Source organism: Ursus arctos, chromosome X (assembly GCF_023065955.2).
Source record: "Ursus arctos isolate Adak ecotype North America chromosome X, UrsArc2.0, whole genome shotgun sequence".
NCBI classification, from domain to species: Eukaryota; Metazoa; Chordata; class Mammalia; order Carnivora; family Ursidae; genus Ursus; species Ursus arctos.
Genome location: NC_079873.1, coordinates 103,052,129 through 103,071,134, shown reverse-complemented (window position 1 = coordinate 103,071,134; position 19,006 = coordinate 103,052,129). Strand labels below are relative to the sequence as shown.

The 19,006-nt window shown below is 42.6% G+C and overlaps 2 protein-coding genes across 2 annotated transcripts in view; one reads left to right on the top strand and one right to left on the bottom strand.

Moving 5' to 3' along the window:
- Positions 1–901: 901 nt before the first annotated feature.
- Positions 902–14,952, bottom strand: RBMX2 (RNA binding motif protein X-linked 2). The gene is made up of 7 exons (XM_026520665.4): positions 14,938–14,952; positions 13,212–13,405; positions 12,898–13,013; positions 11,723–11,774; positions 6,655–6,784; positions 4,647–4,824; positions 902–4,188 (listed from the first exon to the last, which is right to left on the bottom strand). Exons 1-7 carry the CDS (start codon positions 14,950–14,952, stop codon positions 3,692–3,694), a joined length of 1,182 nt encoding a protein of 393 aa, XP_026376450.2. The 3' UTR covers positions 902–3,691.
- GPR119 (G protein-coupled receptor 119) overlaps positions 13,007–19,006 on the top strand; it is an 18,903-nt gene continuing 12,903 nt past the window's right edge. Inside the window, exon 1 of the mRNA XM_026520588.4 lies at positions 13,007–13,709. The gene's annotated coding sequence lies outside the window, so the exon portion shown is untranslated. The remainder of the gene's footprint in view (positions 13,710–19,006) is intronic.

The window sequence follows — 19,006 nt, the reverse complement described above, 5'->3', positions numbered from 1 at the left end:
GGGGTTGCAGGCCTACCTAGTGGTCATTTGCTACTCCTCAAGGGTGTAACTGGAATTGAGTTGGTGCTTGAGAGTAATCCCCATGTGGGTCCTAGGCCTATAGGGCAGGAGTCGTCACAATGAGGAAAGTCAAGAGGCGCCTGGGTGGCTCAGTCGTTAAGTGTCTGCCTTCAGCTCAGAGCGTGATCCCAGAGTCCTGGGATCGAGCCCCACATCAGGCTCCTCCACTAGGAGCCTGCTTCTTCCTCTCCCACTCCCCCTGCTTGTATTCCCTCCTCGCTGGATCTCTCTCTCTGTCAAATAAATAAATAAATAAATAAATCTTTTTAAAAAAATGAGGAAAGTCAAGTGGAAACCTCTGAAACTGATCCCCTCCACCAGGGACAAGAATAAATGGAGATGGTTACTTTTCTGTGTCAACTTGGCTCAGGCTATAGTACCCAACTAGTCAATCAAACATCAATCTAGATGTTGCTATGAAAGTATTTCGTAGATGTGATTAACATCTACCATTGGTTGATTTTAAGTAAAGGAGATTATCCTTGATAATCAGGGTGGGCCTTATCCAATCAGTTGAAGAACCTAACAGCAGAACTGCAATTTCCCTAAAGAAATTCTGCCTGTAGACTGCAGTTTCAGCTCCTGCCCAAGCGTTTCCAGCCTGCTGGCCTGCCCTATAAATTTCAGACTTGCCTAACCAGTCCCCACAACTGCAGAATGAATTCTTGCCATACACACACACACAGGCACACCTCAGAGCTACTGGGGGGTCAGTTCCAGATCACAATAAAGCAAGTCACTTGTATCTTTTTGTTTCCCAGTGCATAGAAAACTTATGTTTACACTATAGTCTATTATGTGTGCAATTGCATTATGTGTTAAAAAAAACAATGTGCATATCTTAATTTAAAAATACTTTATTGCTAAAAAATACTAACCATCATCTGAGCTTTCAGTGAATCATAACCACTGATCACAGATCACCAAAACAAATGTAATAATAATGAAAAAGTTTGAAATGTTGTGATTACCAAAATCTGACAGAGAAACAAAGTGAGAAAATGCTGTTGGAAAAATGACACGGAGACTTGTTCGACACAGGGTTGCCACACACCCTTAATTTGTAAACAAACAAACACACAACAGTTATCTGTGAAGCACAGTTAAGCAAAGCACAATAAAATGAGGCATGCCTGTATGCTTTCTCTTTAGGTACTGGCTTACAGCAGGATACATGTATCCTACCGGTTGTTTTCCTGGTAAAACCCTAATTGATACATAAATCGAAACAATATTACATCTCAGGGGAGACAGAGTAGATCAGTGCGACTATCAAGAACCTAAAAGACACAGAGAATGGTAGCCCCTGTATCATTGCACCTATAGCCAAATGGGGGGTTCCTGTATGACCAACTGAGGCAGAAAACAGCTTGAGGCTGGTGTACAGGGGGGTCAGCTCAGTATGTGGGTACAAAATGAAGATGAATGGTATCTGTATTACAGCCACATTCAGGGGTGGAGAAGGAAAACTTTTCCAACAGACAGGACCTCAAGCAGTGCACCTGACTTGGTGTAAAAGAAGTGGCCTAAAGTGAGAATATTTATCAGATATGCACACTCCTGGGCAGTGGCCAATGGCCTGGCCGTCTCGTTGGGAGACTGGAAGGACCAGGGCCGAAGATGAGAGACAAGGAGGTCTGGTGTAAAGACTGTGGGTTGACATGCGAGAGTATTTCTATATCACACGCTAACAGCCATCAGAGTATCCAGCATGGAAGAGGCACTAAACTGCCAAGCAGACAGAATGACTGAGCCAGGTGCACAGGCCTTTTGTCAGTGGCTACCACGCAATTGGCACAACAGACACATAAACACAGTGCCACACGGCTGACGAAGGCCCAAGAGCAAGGACTCCTGCTTCCCAGGGCTGATCTAGCAAGACTTCTCGTGACGGGTGCTTTGGCTCAAGGACTCACCATGTCATTGGTCTTGCTGACACATTCTCAGAACTCCACACCAGTGTAAGACTTTTCCTACCTAACCTTCCTTCTTGCCTTCCCTCTTCTCCAGAGGTTAGACCTCTATCAGAGTCTGACTGCTTTCGTAGACTCCTCCAACCTCCTTTCCTATTTTTTTCATGGGCATTTTCCCCTAAAAAAAAAATCTCTCACACATCTAATCTTGGACCCAAACTAACATACCAGGTAAACTGATTAAATGTGCTCATTATTAAAGCTCTATTCCTTTGTTTTGCAGGGTCGGAAGTTCCATCTTAGTGATTCAGCAGCGGTATTAAGGTCCCTTGAACTAATTCCTACCTAACTCATAAGGGACTGATTGATAAAAGGACAGGATTCTCCAAATGAGAAAAAACTGCCAAGGAGACCAGAGAGATACGCAATGAAGGTGACAAAGTGCTCCCATCTCAGCAAGAACAGCTACTTGAAAAGGAAACTCGGCCCCCAGGTAGCCTGGTATGTCTGAGACGTGGAAAGGGAGCTGGCTAGCCAAAAAGTAGAAACAAGCCAAATGTCCATCCACCGAGGAATGGATAAACAAAATGTGGCCTATCCATACAATGGGATATTATTCCGCCATAAAAAAGGAACAAAGTACTGGGACGCCTGGGTGGCTCAGTTGGTGAAGTGTCTGCCTTCAGCTCAGGTCATGATCCCAGGATCTTGGGATCGAGTCCCACACCGGGCTCCTTGCTCAGCGGGAAGCCTGCTTCTCCCTCTGCCTGCCACTCCCCCTGCTTGTGCTCTCTCTGACAAATAAATAAGTTTTTAAAAATCTTTTAAAAAAAGGAAACAAAGTACCGATCCATGCTACAACATGAATGAACCTCAAAAACATACTAAGTGGAAGACCCCAGACACAAAAGGCCATGTATGACTCCACTTGTATAAAATGGTAGTTCCACGAAATGGAAAGCAGATTGGTAGTCGACAGGGACGAGGAGGAGTGAATGCAGAGTAACTGCTTCACGGGCATAGGGTTTCATTCTGGGGGTGATGGAAATGTTCTAGAACTACACAGGGGTGGTGGTTTGGTACACCATGAATGTACCAAATGCCACTGAATTGTTCCCTTTAAAATGGTTAATTTGATGTTATGTGACTTTCACCTCGATATAAATAAATAAATAAATAAATAAATAGCAAGGAGGTGGGTGGATGTTAAAAAAAGAGACATCTAAAAAATTTTTTAAAAGGAGGGTGGGGTGCAGAGGGAGCGGCCTGGTGTTAAGAATCACTACTGCATTCACATCAAGCTGTCCAGACCTAGTTAAACCACCCTTCTCTATGCTATGGCTGTACCTGCCAACTGGAAAGGTCACCTACACCTCTAGCACAAAGACTAGAATTCTAGAACTGCCTGGTATTTCCCCTTTCCTGACAATTTCATCATAAATTGGGGTCATAAATTCAAGGGCCATATTTACGAAACCAAACTTAGGATACCTCCTCTAGTAAGTACTGAGCACATTCCCAGGAACAATGGATTTCGCTTAAAGATCCAGGCTATTTGGCTGTTAAAACTACAGCTCTCGATGACTCTAACACTCAAGGGATTGGAAGAATTCAGTCTCAGAGATTTGACTTACAGTAACAGTAAAAGCATAATATGATTGCATTTTAAAGACCAAGTTCATTTCCAGTTCTATCAGGCAGTCAGACAGGCCGCAGTTTCAGTGGCGCCTGCGGTCACTGGGGTTAGAGGACTCCCGGTCCCGCGAGTGCCGGGCCCTCTTATGCCTGTGCGACCTCTCTCGGCTCCTACTTCTACTTCTCTGACTACGGCCCTCAGAACGCCCATTGTGCCGGCTGGAATGTCTGTCTGAGCTTCGACCTCTATCTCTGTTCTTTTCCTCTCTTTCTTCCCTCCTGGTTGAGGACCTATGTTCATGCTTCAGCTTCTCTTTCTTCAGCTCCCTCTCTCTGTCCTCTGCTCCACCGCGGCAGGTCGCCCTGACCTCGGGAGAGCTGGGGTGGTGCTTCCGCACCTCTCTGGGCTCTGACTTCTGACCCCTCTCTGAGTTCTTGGTGCTGTGCTTTTTAGAGCCAGGGTCATCTTTTTCCTTTACCATCTTGCTTCTGGGTGAAGAAGAGGAGGCTGGCTGCTCTGCCAGTACCTCCCGGGCAGTCTTCTCTTTGTCTTTCTTTCTTCTCTTTTTTTCCTTTTTGTCTGGAGGAAAAAAGGGGCACAACCAATAAGGAAAGGAAGTCGAAAGAGGGGGAGGGTATGCAAAAGGAAAGCACTGTTGGCAGCAGTGTGAAGCAGTGATAATCTACATTTCCACTAAGTGTCTCCGAGAAGCCAACTTGGATGTCTGTCCTTCTTGATATGTCAAGTTGCTGTATAAGGCAATTCTCACCCTTAATTACCTTTCTAAAGACCCTGCCTCCAAATACGGTCACACTCTGAGGTCCTGGGGGATGAGGACTTCAACATACGAATTTGAGGAGACAGAATTCAGCCCACAATATTAGTCTTCCACTGATACCTCTCCTTTCCCGATTACAGTAAGGTTCCCCACACCTTTCCCCTTCATACTTAAGAACTGATTAGCAACTCTCAGTGAATGCCAGGAAGAGCAAACACTAAGGCTACCTAGAATCTTCTCCTGGGTCTTAACGCTTTACCTTTTTTGTGTTTTTTTGTGGGTTTGTCATCTTCAGAACCCTCAGATGAACTCACTGAGGGGGTGTGAGCCCCACAGCCCTTCTCCTGGAGTTCTCTGGTCATATCATCTATATCTTCCAAGTCCTTAGGAGCACGATAGTTAGACACATGATCCACTCGGATAGTTCTTCCTTTGATCTAAGACAGATAGGCAATGCTTCAGCAGAGACAGCCCTCCCATTGAACTATTTGTACCCAGCTGCAGAAGGCCATGGTTTGAACCACACCCTTTACCTTCCTGCTAATTCTACTTCTGGGGAAATCTCTAAAGGAGACCCGCCCAACTGGTGTGTCACAGCACATATACCTAGATAACAATTTGCTCAGCCCTTGGGGCAGCCAGGAGGGGCCTGGGGCAGCTGGAGTCCCTGAGGCACTTGTACCAGGCAGCCTCCTCAGTTTACCCCAGTGTGCCACACAATAACCTTCATGTTCTATGTGTGCCATTAAGTGAAAAAAGGCTGGGCAGTACCGCCCCAAAGCACAAACAGCAGGGAAAACTGAGAATTCACATGCATAAACAACGAATTACCCTCAATCTGTAACATTAATTCACAGTAAAACATACTGTGGCCTGGCAGCTAGAAAGAATTCCTGAAATCAAGTGCAGTGCTGCAGCTGTTTTCTTGATACAGCAATTAGGATGCGGCCAAGGCAGACCAATAGCTGGAAATGGGAAGGAAGCTTTTTTCTTAAGCCCTCACACCTTGCTCTACCCCCACCATACTGCAACAACTGGCTCACACTTATATTTTTGCTGTGAATCACAACTCTCTGGGTGAACAACAAAAAATTAACCCCTCACTTAAAAACACTCAGGCAGGGCGCCTGGGTGGCTCAGTTAGTTGAGTGTCTGCCTTCAGCTCAGGTCATGATCCTGGACTCCTGGATCGAGCCCCACGTCAGGCTCCCAGCTCTGCAGGGAGTCTGCTTCTCCCTCTCCCTCTGCCCCTCCCCCTGCTCCTTCTGTCTCTCACTCTCTCTCTCTCAAATAAATAAAATCTTAAAAAAAATTCAGGCAGATACAGACCTATTCTATAGGCAAAATCATCCAAAATTTTAAAAGTCTGGCTTTTATTGTTCCCACACAAGAGCAAATTTTTATTCTTACCTTTAATCCAAAGCAGTCAGTCATCTTTCCTATTCCCCTTTTGAAAACATTTTTGAAAACCTCCCTTTTATGGTGACTCCATTTGACTGCTGGCTCTCTTAAAAATCAAGCCTAGTACCTTGTCCCACCCTGTCCTAGAGTCTCCAGCTGTTCCATACTGGTGCAATCAGTGACAAACTCTCCAAGTCAAAAGTCACCCCCAACCTATGACAATGCTTATCCAACTGCAGTGTTTTTCCTAAACAAGCACAGGAACCAGGTAGAGCATAGATAAGCCTGACTTGCCCATCACCTTCTCTCAGGCAAAGGGTAGAGTGAGATGGAACAGAGGAGAAACAACTTCAGAATGAGTTACTTTTGTAGAATTTGTCATCAGACTTTAACTAGAGAATTTCCAGGGCCCAGTAATGGTAAGCCAGTGGAGATAAATGATGGACCCACAAAGCTATGTCTTAGAGCATGAAGCCACAAGAGAGCCCCAAATCCCCCGATAGAGCATAGCATGGAAGAGCAGTATTTGTTAGTCTCTTTGTTGCCCAATACATCAGAGATGAGAGTGGGGTGTGAGAATGGAAAGGTGAGAAACCAGAGGCTTAGTTGGGAGTGGGGGGTATGGTACCTATGCTCCTGGGAAGATGAACATGAGGAAAAGGAACAAGTGTTAGCAGGTTCATACGCCAATGAAATTATTTTCTGGGATCATTTCCTGGTCAGTATGTCCCCACACCTCTGCAACCCTCTCAACACACCCAGGTGACCAGCACTGTCCTTGAACCCATGGCAATCAGGTGGGAAATTAAACCGAACCCTTACATACAGGAAAGTCCAGCCAAATCCTCCTTAGTGAACATACTCACCTTGATCCCATTAAAATTGTCAACAGCCAGAATTGTGCTCCTCTGGTCTTCATAGCAAAGGAAACAGAATCCTTTGGATTTCCCAGTCTTCTTGTCCCGCACCAGATTAATGTTAACAATCTCCCCATATCTATTTATTTTATAAAAGAGTAAGACACTATTGATTTAAAATGCAAAAATTTTCAGATTGAATGACAAAACAAAATTCAAATAATATAATCTGTACAGGAGACACATCTAGAACAAGATAACATAAAAAGGTTAAAAATAAAAATTAGACAAGGACAGAGCAGGAACACCCAATTACAAAATGGGTGGTAATATTAAGATCAAAGATGAATTCAAGGCCAAAAAATATTTAAATGGGACTAAGAGAGCTCTTTTACACTGTAAAAGGTCTTAATATATTACAAAGATATGTCATGAAACTTTATGCATAAGGTCACAAATCAAAAATTTAATTAAAGAAACTATTAAAAATACAAACAGAAACAAGTAACAAAAGTTATGAGATATTTTAACATACCATTTAAGTTCATAACACATAAAATTGACAAAAATAAGGTCAGATGAATTAATATCAATACGTAATTATATAACATAAATGTAAATAACCATAATAATATAACAATTATGTTGTTAACAAATATTAATGTCAAACTAGTGGATATATATATTTGAATCTTACAAAAAGAGGGCAATTTCTTCTCAAGAACCCATGAAACATGTATTAAAATTGACTATAGAATAAACCTCAATAACCTCCAAAAACAGAACAGAACATGTTCTCCAATCACAATGCTATCCAGCTGAAAATAATATTTTAAATAAAAAATACCCTCCTAGCTAGAACTTGAAACCTACTCTCCTAGCTAACAACTAGATGAAAGTGAAATAAAGGAAAAAAAAATGAATGGCAGACTACTTAAAAAATAACAAAAATGAGAATATATATACCAAAACTTACAGGATGCAGCTAAAACCACAGAATTTTACTGTTAAAAAGGCAGAATGAATATAAAACAAATAGAAGGAAAGCAGATGGGAGTTAATAAAGATAAAAGCAGAAATTAAGAGAAAATAGAAAAAAATTCTACCTTACTCCTTATACAAAGTTAAATTCCAGATAAGTTAAAGATTCATAAATTAAAAAGTAAAGTCATAAAAATAAAATAGGAATTGATGGATACTTAATAACGAGATCACATACATACATCCCGGCCAGATATCTAGCATCTTACCTAAGAGAAAATACAGGTTTCCCCCACTACCCGAACGTTCACTTTATGCCACTTTGCTTTTACAAAAGACCTATATTAGTACCGGTTTTCACTAACCGAAAGCAAGCTGAAGAGGATTTTCACTTTTATGGTATGGTAACTGCTTCATCACTTTATGCCATTTTAGCTTAGAAAGCTTTCACAGAACACTCTACCATCGGATAGCAGGGGAAACCTGTGCTGGAGCTGATTCAACTAAGGTCAGGAACTATTTAACACTGTTTAATACTGTAGGTATAGGCCAGTGCAATTAGACAGGAGAAAACAGATGTAAAAAATGAAAAAGTAAAACTATCTCTATTTGAAGATTTATATATATAATAAAATAGTATGTATAGAAAACCCAAGAGAATCAATGATAAACAATGATAAAAACAAAGAGTATAATTCAGTAAGGTAACAGGATATAAAGTTAAAAAAATAAATCACTCTCTTACAAACAATAATCAGTTAGAAGATACAACCAAAGAGAAACCCCATTTGTATTAGCAACAAAAAAGATAAAATACTTACAATAAACTTAACAAGCAATGTACAAAGTCTATATAGAGAAAAGTTTTTAAAACTGAAAGACACACACATATATTTGAACAAATATAAAGACATCCTTTGTTTTTGGATAGGATGACTCAACATCATAAAGACAGCAACATCTTCCCCCAAGTTAATATTTAAATTTAATGTAGTACAAATTGTGTTTTACTTTCCTGGAGCTGGATAAGTTGATTCTAAAGTTCTCATGGAAAAATGAACATGTAAGAATAGATGGAAAAACTTTATAATAAAGAACAATGAGGGGGAGTAACTCTCCCAGATATTAAACACATTGAAAAAATTCTATGATTAGTGTGGTACTGGCGCATGAAGAGACAGACCAACAGAACAGAAAACCAAGAAAGAGACTCAAGTATATACGGAAAAATTAGTAATATGATAAGGGTGACATCCCAATTTGCTGGGGGGGAATATGGACTTTTTTATAAATGTTGGGACAAATGGATAGTCATTAAAAAAACATGCAGCTGGATCCGTGTCTCACACTATACATCAGAATAATTCTAAACGGATCAGAGATTTCAATGCATAAAATTGAAACCATACAAGTACTAGAAGGGAACGCAGATGGGTGGGTGGGGAGAAATACTATTTAATTATGACTCAAAATCCAGAAGCAACAAAAAAGACTGATAAATCTGACCATATAAAACACTAGAGCATGAGATTATACAGGGTCAAGACAAAGGAGTTTCTGGGGTGATGGAATTGTTCTTCATCCTAATTGTGGGGGTGACAACACAAACCTATACACATATCAAAGCTCACAGGGACTGCACACTCCCTAAAAAAGTCAATTTTACCATATAATTTAAACACATGAATTTTTTTTTTTAATTTTGCACAGCAAAAAGAAAAAAAGTCACAACAAAGTCAAAAGACAATTGAAAAACTAGAAGAACATATTTACAACTCATATCACAGATAAAGGACCAGAAAGCAGTTTTTTTCCTTTTGCTATAAAGAACATCATCAAGACAACTGGTGAAGCTGAACAGTCTGTGGATTAGATAATAACATTGTATCAGTGTTAACTTCCTGAATTTGATCACCATACTGAGGTTAAACAAGAGAATGCCCTTGTTTTGGGGGAAACACATATTCAAGAATTTAGGGATAAATGGGCATCATGTCTACAACTGACTCTCAAATGGTTCAGAAAAAATAACAGGTAGGAGAAATAATGACAAAGTAAATGTAGTGAAATGTTAACACTGGGGACTCTTAAGCAAAGGGGAAACAGGTATTCTTTACACTACTTTGTAACTTTCCTATTTTAAGCCTAAAATTAATTCAAAATAAGTAAAAGAAAAGAGAATATAGGAACTCATTTAAACGGACTCCTACAGACCAAACTGCAACAATCTGAGCATCGAGAAATAATAATGACAATGTAGTATAATACATCAAATTAAGTAAAATAAGTCCACAGTAAGACAATACATGACAAAGTGGTATAACAGAGTTAAAACCATTAACAGCTTTTGTAAAATCACTAAGAAAATGAGGAACACACCAATAGAAGAAAACAAGTGAAGGAAATGAAAAGACAACTTACAAAAAACAAGAAATAACAGCATGTAAATCTATGCAAAGATGTTCTACCTCACTGACGATTAAAGGCAAAGTAAAATCATAATGAGAAACCATACAACAAATATTTTTTTAAATAACCACTGCCAATAAGGATTCAGAAAAAATGGGCATTCTAGTGAGAGCAGAAACTGGTACAACTTTCTCAGAGAGCATTTTGGCCATATTTATAAAATATCTTAAAAAGTATGTTAGCACATACTGATCAAGTAATTTCACTACGGAAACTATCAGGAATGCATACAAAGGATGTATATACTGTAATGTTTACTGCAATACAATTTATAACAGCAAATAACGTCCAAGTTAAAAAAAAAAAGATGATAAAGAAATACACCAAAATGTTAACAATTTTTCCTTGAAGTACATTCTAGTTTCTTCTTTATGCTTTTCCTTTTTTGCCAAATGTTCTATAATGATTATACATTACCTTGATAATCAGAAAACATTTTTTGAAAATCACTGTTACCAATGGCAAAAGCAATCTTCACTGAGAGCAATGTGTACAGCCAGAATAGAGAATTAGAACAAACGAACACACCAGCTGATCATCACTCAATGCAAATAAGACAAAAACAGCCCCTAGATGGAAGGCTGGACCAGACAGAGGTATCAAAAGGGGTGGAAATTATAGGCTGCACCTGCTGTGAACTTCCAGCGGCCCAGAAGCAGGAGGAAACAGCCTCTGTCCCTCTCCGGGTGCTTTGCCAGTTTGGGCTGCCGAGGCCCTCTTCCCATGGCCTTCTCATGTATTACCCAATTTCTTTCCCATGGCCCTTTCCCCCATATGCTGCCCAACCACTTAGCCAGGGCCCTCTTTCTATCGGATGGCCCAACCATCCCTGCCATGGTGTGCTGGCTGTGTTTGCTTCCCTAAACCCTTATGCCACGGCCCTCTGCCTGTACATGCTGTCCAACTTCTCTGCAATAGTCCTCTGCCCTCAAGGCCCCTCTGGCCTTATGGACTGCCTAACGACTCTGTGTAGCTCTGGGCTGTGCCCAGCCCCTCTCCTACCAGCTGCCACTACCAGTGAAAGCTGCCACGACGCTCTCCCACCCAATGCTACTGCTTTCATCTCACAGTAGAATGAAGAATATAAGTTTCACCTACTCGTTCTTATTCATCAGCCTGTAATTCTCAGCTTCTGGGTAAAGAGACTGGCTCTGCTCATCTAGAAACAAAGAAAACAAACTACTGCCTAAACCTTTTGCTTTTTCTCCCATTCCTCTGTGCTTTGCCCTAATCCTACAATACCACACAGGTGTAGGCCACAAGGGCCCTGTGATCATGGATTACCCTTAGTTTGCAGGAGCCCAAGGAGCCCAACATGGTAGCTTCCTTTGAGTTCCAGTCTGTTCCGGTGTAGGCCCAGGCTGAACATGCCACACTGAAAAAGCAATAAAAACAGACCAGAATCCCCAAGACAGCCTCCTAAATCATCCAACTTCTTGGATTTTCCATATTGGGAGAGCTCTACAACCATGTCCTAGGGCTGATCTAGACTAGGGCAGAAGCTCCAGCCTTCCCCATGCAGGGAGGCCAGTCAGCCCAGAATAAAAGAAATGATTTTGTGATTCCACAAAATGCATTATGAAAGCATACTGATGATCCAGAAGGCAGGAAATGAAAAAGGACTTACTGTGAGAACACACAGATGATGTCCCCTTCAGTCAGTTCATAAGGAAGCCCTCCTAGAAGAGAAAACCACATTTCAGTTCCCCAAACATTTACCAAGTGTCTGCTACATACTATGCTAGTGTACTGGGCACTGGGGGTGCAAAGAAGAGTAAGCCACAGAGGCTGCCCTCAAAGAACTCACAGTCTGATGACAGGACAGAAGCATATATAAGGTGCAGCAGTAGTGCAGCAATAGGAGTGATTAACTTTGCAGAAAGTTGGTGTCACCACTAACCAAATACTCCTCACACCCCAAATCTTATGGACAAAGCAGATAGCTTCCAGCATAAAACTCTGCTTCTGCAAACATATGTTGAACTCACCTGCTCTTTACCCACAAAGTCACAGCTAAGATCTAAAAATCAGTTTAAATATGAAAATATGAACCCCACCTCACATAGACTAAGGATTTTATAATCCTTAGTTGTCTTTATAGACAACTGTTCAGCATTTCATAGGAAATAAATTCCCCTGCAAATCTTTCCTTCCTCATCTGTAAAATGGGGATGTTAGTACTTACTTCACAGAATTGTTGTAAGACTTAAACAAAACAATGGAAACAAAGTGCTTAGCACAGTATCTGGTGCAATAACTTCTTTGAACAAACTGTCAAATTATTGTAAGTGACACAAAGTGAATATAGAGATGACAATATGGCCATGGACAGAAGGCACAAGCTAATTAGATAAGGAAAATGAATTCTGAGGGAAGGGGATTAGCAGTAATACAGGATCGTGCCTAAGACTGTGCGTCTAGAATCCCATGGTTCTGGTTGTCCCACTTACTAGCAACGTGACCTTAAGGAAGTCCATTAACTTCCCCGCACTTCAGTTTCCTCAGCTGTGTAATAGGGGGACGCGTATGATAACAATGGTCTGTGAAACCAAAAAACCAAGTGGCAGGACTCTTAACCACAGTGAATGGCAAAGGATAACTATCATAGACACTGATTTGGCAGGGGGTGCAAACTAGAAATGGGAGAGAAAAAGGATACGGAAAACAAATCTACGGGGCAGCCAGCAGAAGTAAATAAAAGTGCGTGATGAATGCCGGGAGGAATGAACGGCGGGAACGCTGAAAGGTTAGGAAGCAGGCCAGGAGAGGAGGAGCAAGGCGGGAGAAAGATATGGACCTCACCCAGGAAGATCCAGGCGCTGTCCTTGTACTCGGAGTGCCAGGACACCTTATCTGCCACCCCAAGCTGGACCTCACGCTCATTGAGCTCGTTGATCAGCTTCACTTTAGTTAAAGGGCTGCAGAGAGGGGCGGAAAAGCGGACGTTAAGTGCGGCCTAGCCAGAGGTAGGTAAGGGAGAGCAAAACTAGGGGACTAGTTTTCCAGTCTCCTCGCCTCTCCCGCCCCTCAGCCCGGCAGACGCTCTACCACCCAGCCCTGGTGGGCCACCATCCCTGGCCCGTCCCTACTTCTTCAGAGGTAAACTGAGGCCTTACTTCATCTTCTCACGTTCGCGCTCAGCACCGAGACATTGACTTCCGGGCGTGTCTGCACCGCGCGTGCGCAACCCCGGCGCCGCGCTCCCATTGGACTTCGCGGAGCTCGCGTCGTGCCGGAAGAGCTGGACCGGGCCGGGGCGTGGCGCTTGCGCGCCAGCGCGGAAAGAGACTGTCGTTCGTCCCGTTTCTTTCTACCAGAGAATTTTTGTGTAGTCCCTCGATTTGTCTCCCTGTGAAACGGGGTCATGGGTGTGAGCCGGGTTTATTACAGGACCTCAGCTGCTGGGCGACGCCTGGCATTGATTGGGCTAGCTATAAATGTTTGCTAAAGACTGAAAAAGGTGCCCGTTATGGCGACTTTAGTCCCAGCCTTTGCTCTCAGTGCAAATCCCTACTCGGGCTTCACTCCCAGCCAATTGCTCACGCCCACTCACAGCCATCAAAGCATCCCGGTTCAGGAATTACAGCAGAAAAGTGAAGAAGATACGTGAGAGGGTAAATCTTTTTTTCTTCTCAAATTCAAATGCATAGGCAACTGACCAGTGTGCCTCCCTAGGCTGACTTGAACACCCGGATTTGTGTTAAGATCTGTAACCCTCACCCACCCTTTTCCATTGTCTCGTTCCTACTTAAGCAGGAGGCAGAAATAAGTAGTGAAAAAGCTAATAATTGAGCAGATGCTAGATTGTGTGCGAAGCAATTCACATGTACTGGCCCTCCATCCTCACAACCACCCCCATGGAGTCTATACATACAATTACCCTCCTCATTTTACAGAGAAAGAAACTGAGATTCAAAGGAGTTAATTAGTTAAGTCAAAGGAGGTCCTCTGCCTCTACCTATCAGGTCTGGTTGATTTCATCAGTCCTTACTGAGCATTTGTATTTGTCCTGTATGGCATGTCTGTAGACCGGAAAGTAAGGTGAGGTTCTCTGCCCGAGGGAGCTAATAATATCATTGAGGAGACAAGATATATTCGCTTGGTAGATTTCACTCCAGAAATAACCAGGAATCCATAGAAGAGGTGGTGGCATATAATGTGTGATTTAAGCCATATTGAACTTTTGAATCCATCTTGCATGTGTCCTCATCAATAACTGGTATCAGACCATGCATGGTCTAAAAGTGAAGTTCCAGAGCTGTGTAGTTCTCTGTGTAAGCCTAGCTCAAAGCCCCAGAAATTAGGCACTTCATAAAGTACTTTGAAGATGATGGTGATGACGACAACTGTACCCTCAATGATTCACCATCTACCCATGTCCTACCAAAAAGCAGGAGACTCCCCACCAATGACAGTTTCTCTTCATTCATTCTGTGTTTGTGCCCTTCCCCCAGTCCAACCCAGCTATTCATTAACTTTGTGGAATTATCTTGGCAATGAAAACTAAACAGTGACAGATTGCATACAGGTTTTATCTGCTCCTGGGAATCTTAGGTTGCTTAGTTGTAGGGTTGAAGTAGCCACTGCAAAGTGGTAAACTAGCATGCAGCATTATCTGGCTGGATTCTTCAGGCAACTGTGAAATGAGAGAAATAGGGCTACACCTGGGTCTTGGTCATCAGGAAGGTTCAAAAGGAAGCTGAAGTGAAAGAGGAGATTAAGACCAACCAAAGGAAAGGACAATTTAGTTGGAGGAGGACATGGGAAGACTGCTACTATCTACCTAGTGGGTTCAGCAAAGATATTCTGAACCTGGGAGAACTGAAAACCATCCCAGGTTACCTGGGACATCTCCATCAACGTGCTTCCAATTGGTAGGAATTGGTAGGAAAGATGATGCCTAGAGATTTCCACAAGTCTAAGTGGAAAGGAGATGAGGATCTAGGGGACCCTCTGAACTTAGTGTCTGAGAGGAGGACCAGGGTTTGCTATTCAAGGTGGCTATTAGTGATCTCCACCAGTAACATTGATTTAGCACTCACTGTATGGAGAGCTCAGGCTTGGTTCTCCGAGCAATGCTAAGGAAGCCAAAGGCAATCCTCACATTCAAGGCAAGGCCAAGCAATAGTCCAGCCAATTTCATCTCTTCATTTCCCACCACACCACATCACAAAATAGCTTTCCTTCCTGACTTCCCTATTTCAAGCAATGCTATCACCATCTTCCTGGTTGCCCAGGTACAAAACAGGGGTTTCATATTTCACTCATCCTTATACCTCACCTAAAGATATCTATCCAATCACCAAGTCCTAATACTTGTGCTACTGCAGCGTCTATATAATGCATCTCATCCACAGTTCTGTTTCTTTTTTAAAGATTTTATTTATTTATTTATTTATTTATTTACTTGAGAGAAAGTGAGACAGCACGAGTGGAGGGGGAACGGCAGAGGGAGAAGCAGGCTCCCCACTAAGCTGAGAGAGCCCAACATAGGCCTTGACCCCGGGGGATCACGACCTGAGCTGAAGGCAGACACTTAACCAACTGCACCACCCAGGTGCCCCATCGCTTGCATTTTTTACTGCCATATTACCTTGGTAGAGAGATCATAACCGTTATTTTCTCACTTTTGTCTTTTGTTCATTCAACAAATATTTATTGAGCAATTATTACATGCTAGACACTGTTCTAGGTGCAAGGGTTGTAACAATAAACAAGACAAGGAGAGTTCCTGTCTTCATGGGGTTTACATTCTTGGGGAAGAAGGAAAATAAACATATATATATATATATACATGTGTATATATATATGTATATATGTATATATATGTATATATGTATATATATACGTATATATATATATATATATACATACATCCAACGTTGAAAAGTGCTATGAAGGGTAAGGGGACAGAGAGTGACAAAGTTTTGCTATTTTAAAAAGGTGATGGGTCCAAGAAGGCCTCCCTGATAAGGTGACAAGGAGGCAGAGACCTGCAAGAAGATGGGGAGCAAGATGGGCGTGCTTGGGAAAGGAATGTTCAGGCAGAGTGAACAGTAAGTGAAAAAGTCCTGAGACAGGAGTGTGTTTGAGAAACAATAAAGAGGCCAGAGTGGCTTTAGAGGAGCAGGCAAGAAAGAGAATGACAGATTTTTGTTTATTTAACAGAATCTGATTTCATACCCACCACGTACCAGACATTAACGCATTTATTTCTCACAACAATCCTATGTGGTAGATTCTATTACCCCATGTTGCAGATGAGGAAATTGGGGCACAGAGAGATCAAGTCACTTGCGCTATGTCACACAGCTAGTCAATAGTACAGCCAGGATTTGAATCCAGGTGGTATGTCTCCAATGTCTGCACCCTTAGCCACTATGCACAGGATAAGTGGGGGTAAGAGGAACAGATCAGGCAGGGACATGTTAGGTAGCAACTTTAGATTTGACTCAATATGAGGTGAGAAGCCAACAAAGGATTCTGATCTGGCTTACATTTTAGCGGGATGACCTTGGCTGCAAACTGTGAGGTTGAGGGGAGTGCCTAGGGTACAGTCAGGGAGACTAGGAAGCTTTGAAATAATTCAGGCAAGAGACGATGGTGGTTTGCCTCAGGGAGCAGATAAGGAGAGGGTGGCCCACACTGGTATTTTTTTAACTAAAAAGGTATATTTTTAAAAATAAACACACATGACACCAACAGAAAGGCATACCCTATGTTTATGAGTGCTCGGGTGCTGGGCTAGATGCTGGGGATACTACAGTAAACAAGACCACAAGACCCAGTTCCTGCCCTTGAACAGCTCACAAAGTTGCCAGATAGTTGCATATGTGAATAAACATAATACAAAGGGATGAGGGTCAAAACGAAGGTATGAGTGAAATGTCATTGGAACCAGTTGAGGAATCAGCTAATTCTGACTACTGTGGGTCAGAGGGAAGTGGGAGTGGAAAGCAGGGTGTCAGGGAAAGCTACAGCGAGGCAGGGGACAGTTGAAAGGCAGGGAGGAAGACTGGTGTGGGAGAAAACGGATGAATTTGGTTGGCAAATTGTTGAGTCTAAAGCACTCAAGGAGCCAACAAAGGAGACCAAGGAGGAGGAGGACAGATAAAGATGAAGCAGCAGGAGAAAGTAGGATTCAAGAATAGAGCGAAAGGTGATCAGCGCTATCAAACACTGCAGAAAATTTCTCGTGGTGGAAGCACCTTTAAGTTTTCAGTGTTTCTGCCTACTTATTTCAATTGGTCCAAAACAATGTCTGTCCCTTAATTACAGGTTGCCTGGAGGAAGAGAGAGTAAGAAATAATGTGTTATGTTAACAGCATCTTACCATCTCTTCCGGGGATATTAATCAGAATCCTACACGGGCTTCAGGGAGTCTATAAGGACCCTGCATTTGTTTGTATGATGTCTATGTTACATGAACATGTGCATTTTTAAGGAGAAGGTCCATAGCTTCCAACAGATTCCAAAATGGTTCCATAGTTCCGAAAACAACAGCTAAGGACAACTGCCTTAGAGCACCTAAGCATCATCTGTGAATACCATCATCCACAGATAATTCAGAGCAGTTTGCAAAGCTTAGCATGAACTGTTGCTGGAGAACTGGCATGAGTTATGTGAGTCAGATATTGATAAATTGGAAGCACACCACACCCCCACCACCTCCCCCCAGGCTCAGCACAGCTCCTTCCTCCCAGCAATCTGACTCTTAGGTATAATCATGAGAAGATGGACAGAGAATCCCAAACTCTTGAGTAAGAGGAGGCCAAGTCACTTCCAGGGGTGAACGTGCCTTCTAGAAGATTCACGGCAGATGTCCTTTTATCACCTGCTTGTTGTTTAACTTTTCTTCAGTGCCCAGGCCAAAGCAGTAGCTTTCCAAACCTCAAGCAACACGAATTTCAGAAGTGGCTAAGGATTCTGATGAGCTGACTTTAAAAACAAAATCCAGCTTCAGGGAAGAAAGGAAGAGAGTAAAGTAGAAATTGCTGGGACAGTAGATGGCTCTGATTCAAGTGGAGCCCACCTATAATCACAAATCACATTTACTCTAAATTCATGATGCTAAGTCCCGTTGGCATACAGACCTAAGGACCATGCGAGCAGAATTGAACTGAATAGGATCATCAGAACAGGTGCAATGAGGAGTAGAGGTGGGCCAATCAAACTGGAGCTGAATAGAAAAGTATTTTTGAGGGATGACAGGAACCTGCCTAGAGCAGGAGTTCCTAAAAGGTCACCACAGTGGTACTGAAGAAGGTTAATCTCCAAACCAATGACTAGTGAGTGCCCTACCCTCTAGTCTCCAAAATATTCCTTGCATTATCAGCTTTTACCCCCCTCTCAGTGATTCTGTTTTGAGCCAGACTTCTTCTAGGGTGTTCTGTTGCTGAGCCACATCAGAGGATGACATACTGAGACCAAGGAAGAAGCCAGTTAGCAGGAGTGCCAGGTGAAACACTGATCCAGAGGGTAGGAGACAGTCCGCAGATTAGGGAAAGGGGTAGGTAGCCATGCAGCAGAGAAGCCAGACAACTGAGACACATACTTGCAGAGACTACAGCAGATGGGTGGTCAGAGGGACAAACAGAAACAGGCAAAGCCCTCAGAGATGAGACACAGGACAGGCCTGTGTCTTGGCTCAAGGCCCAGTGACATTGCAGGTAGGCTGGCTGCATTCCTCTTGTGCATGGTGGACACTGGCATCTGTCACAAGGCTAGGCACAAGTTTTTAAAGCCATAGGGTGATGCCATATGGCTTTCACTCTGCCTCTGGTCAGCAACTTACATTTCTGTAACAACATTACAATTCTGGAGAGACCGGCTGGCATAGTTAGATGAAGATAGACTCTGAGACTTGGCAGGCCTGGGTTCAAATCCCAGTTCCACCACATGCTAGCTGTGG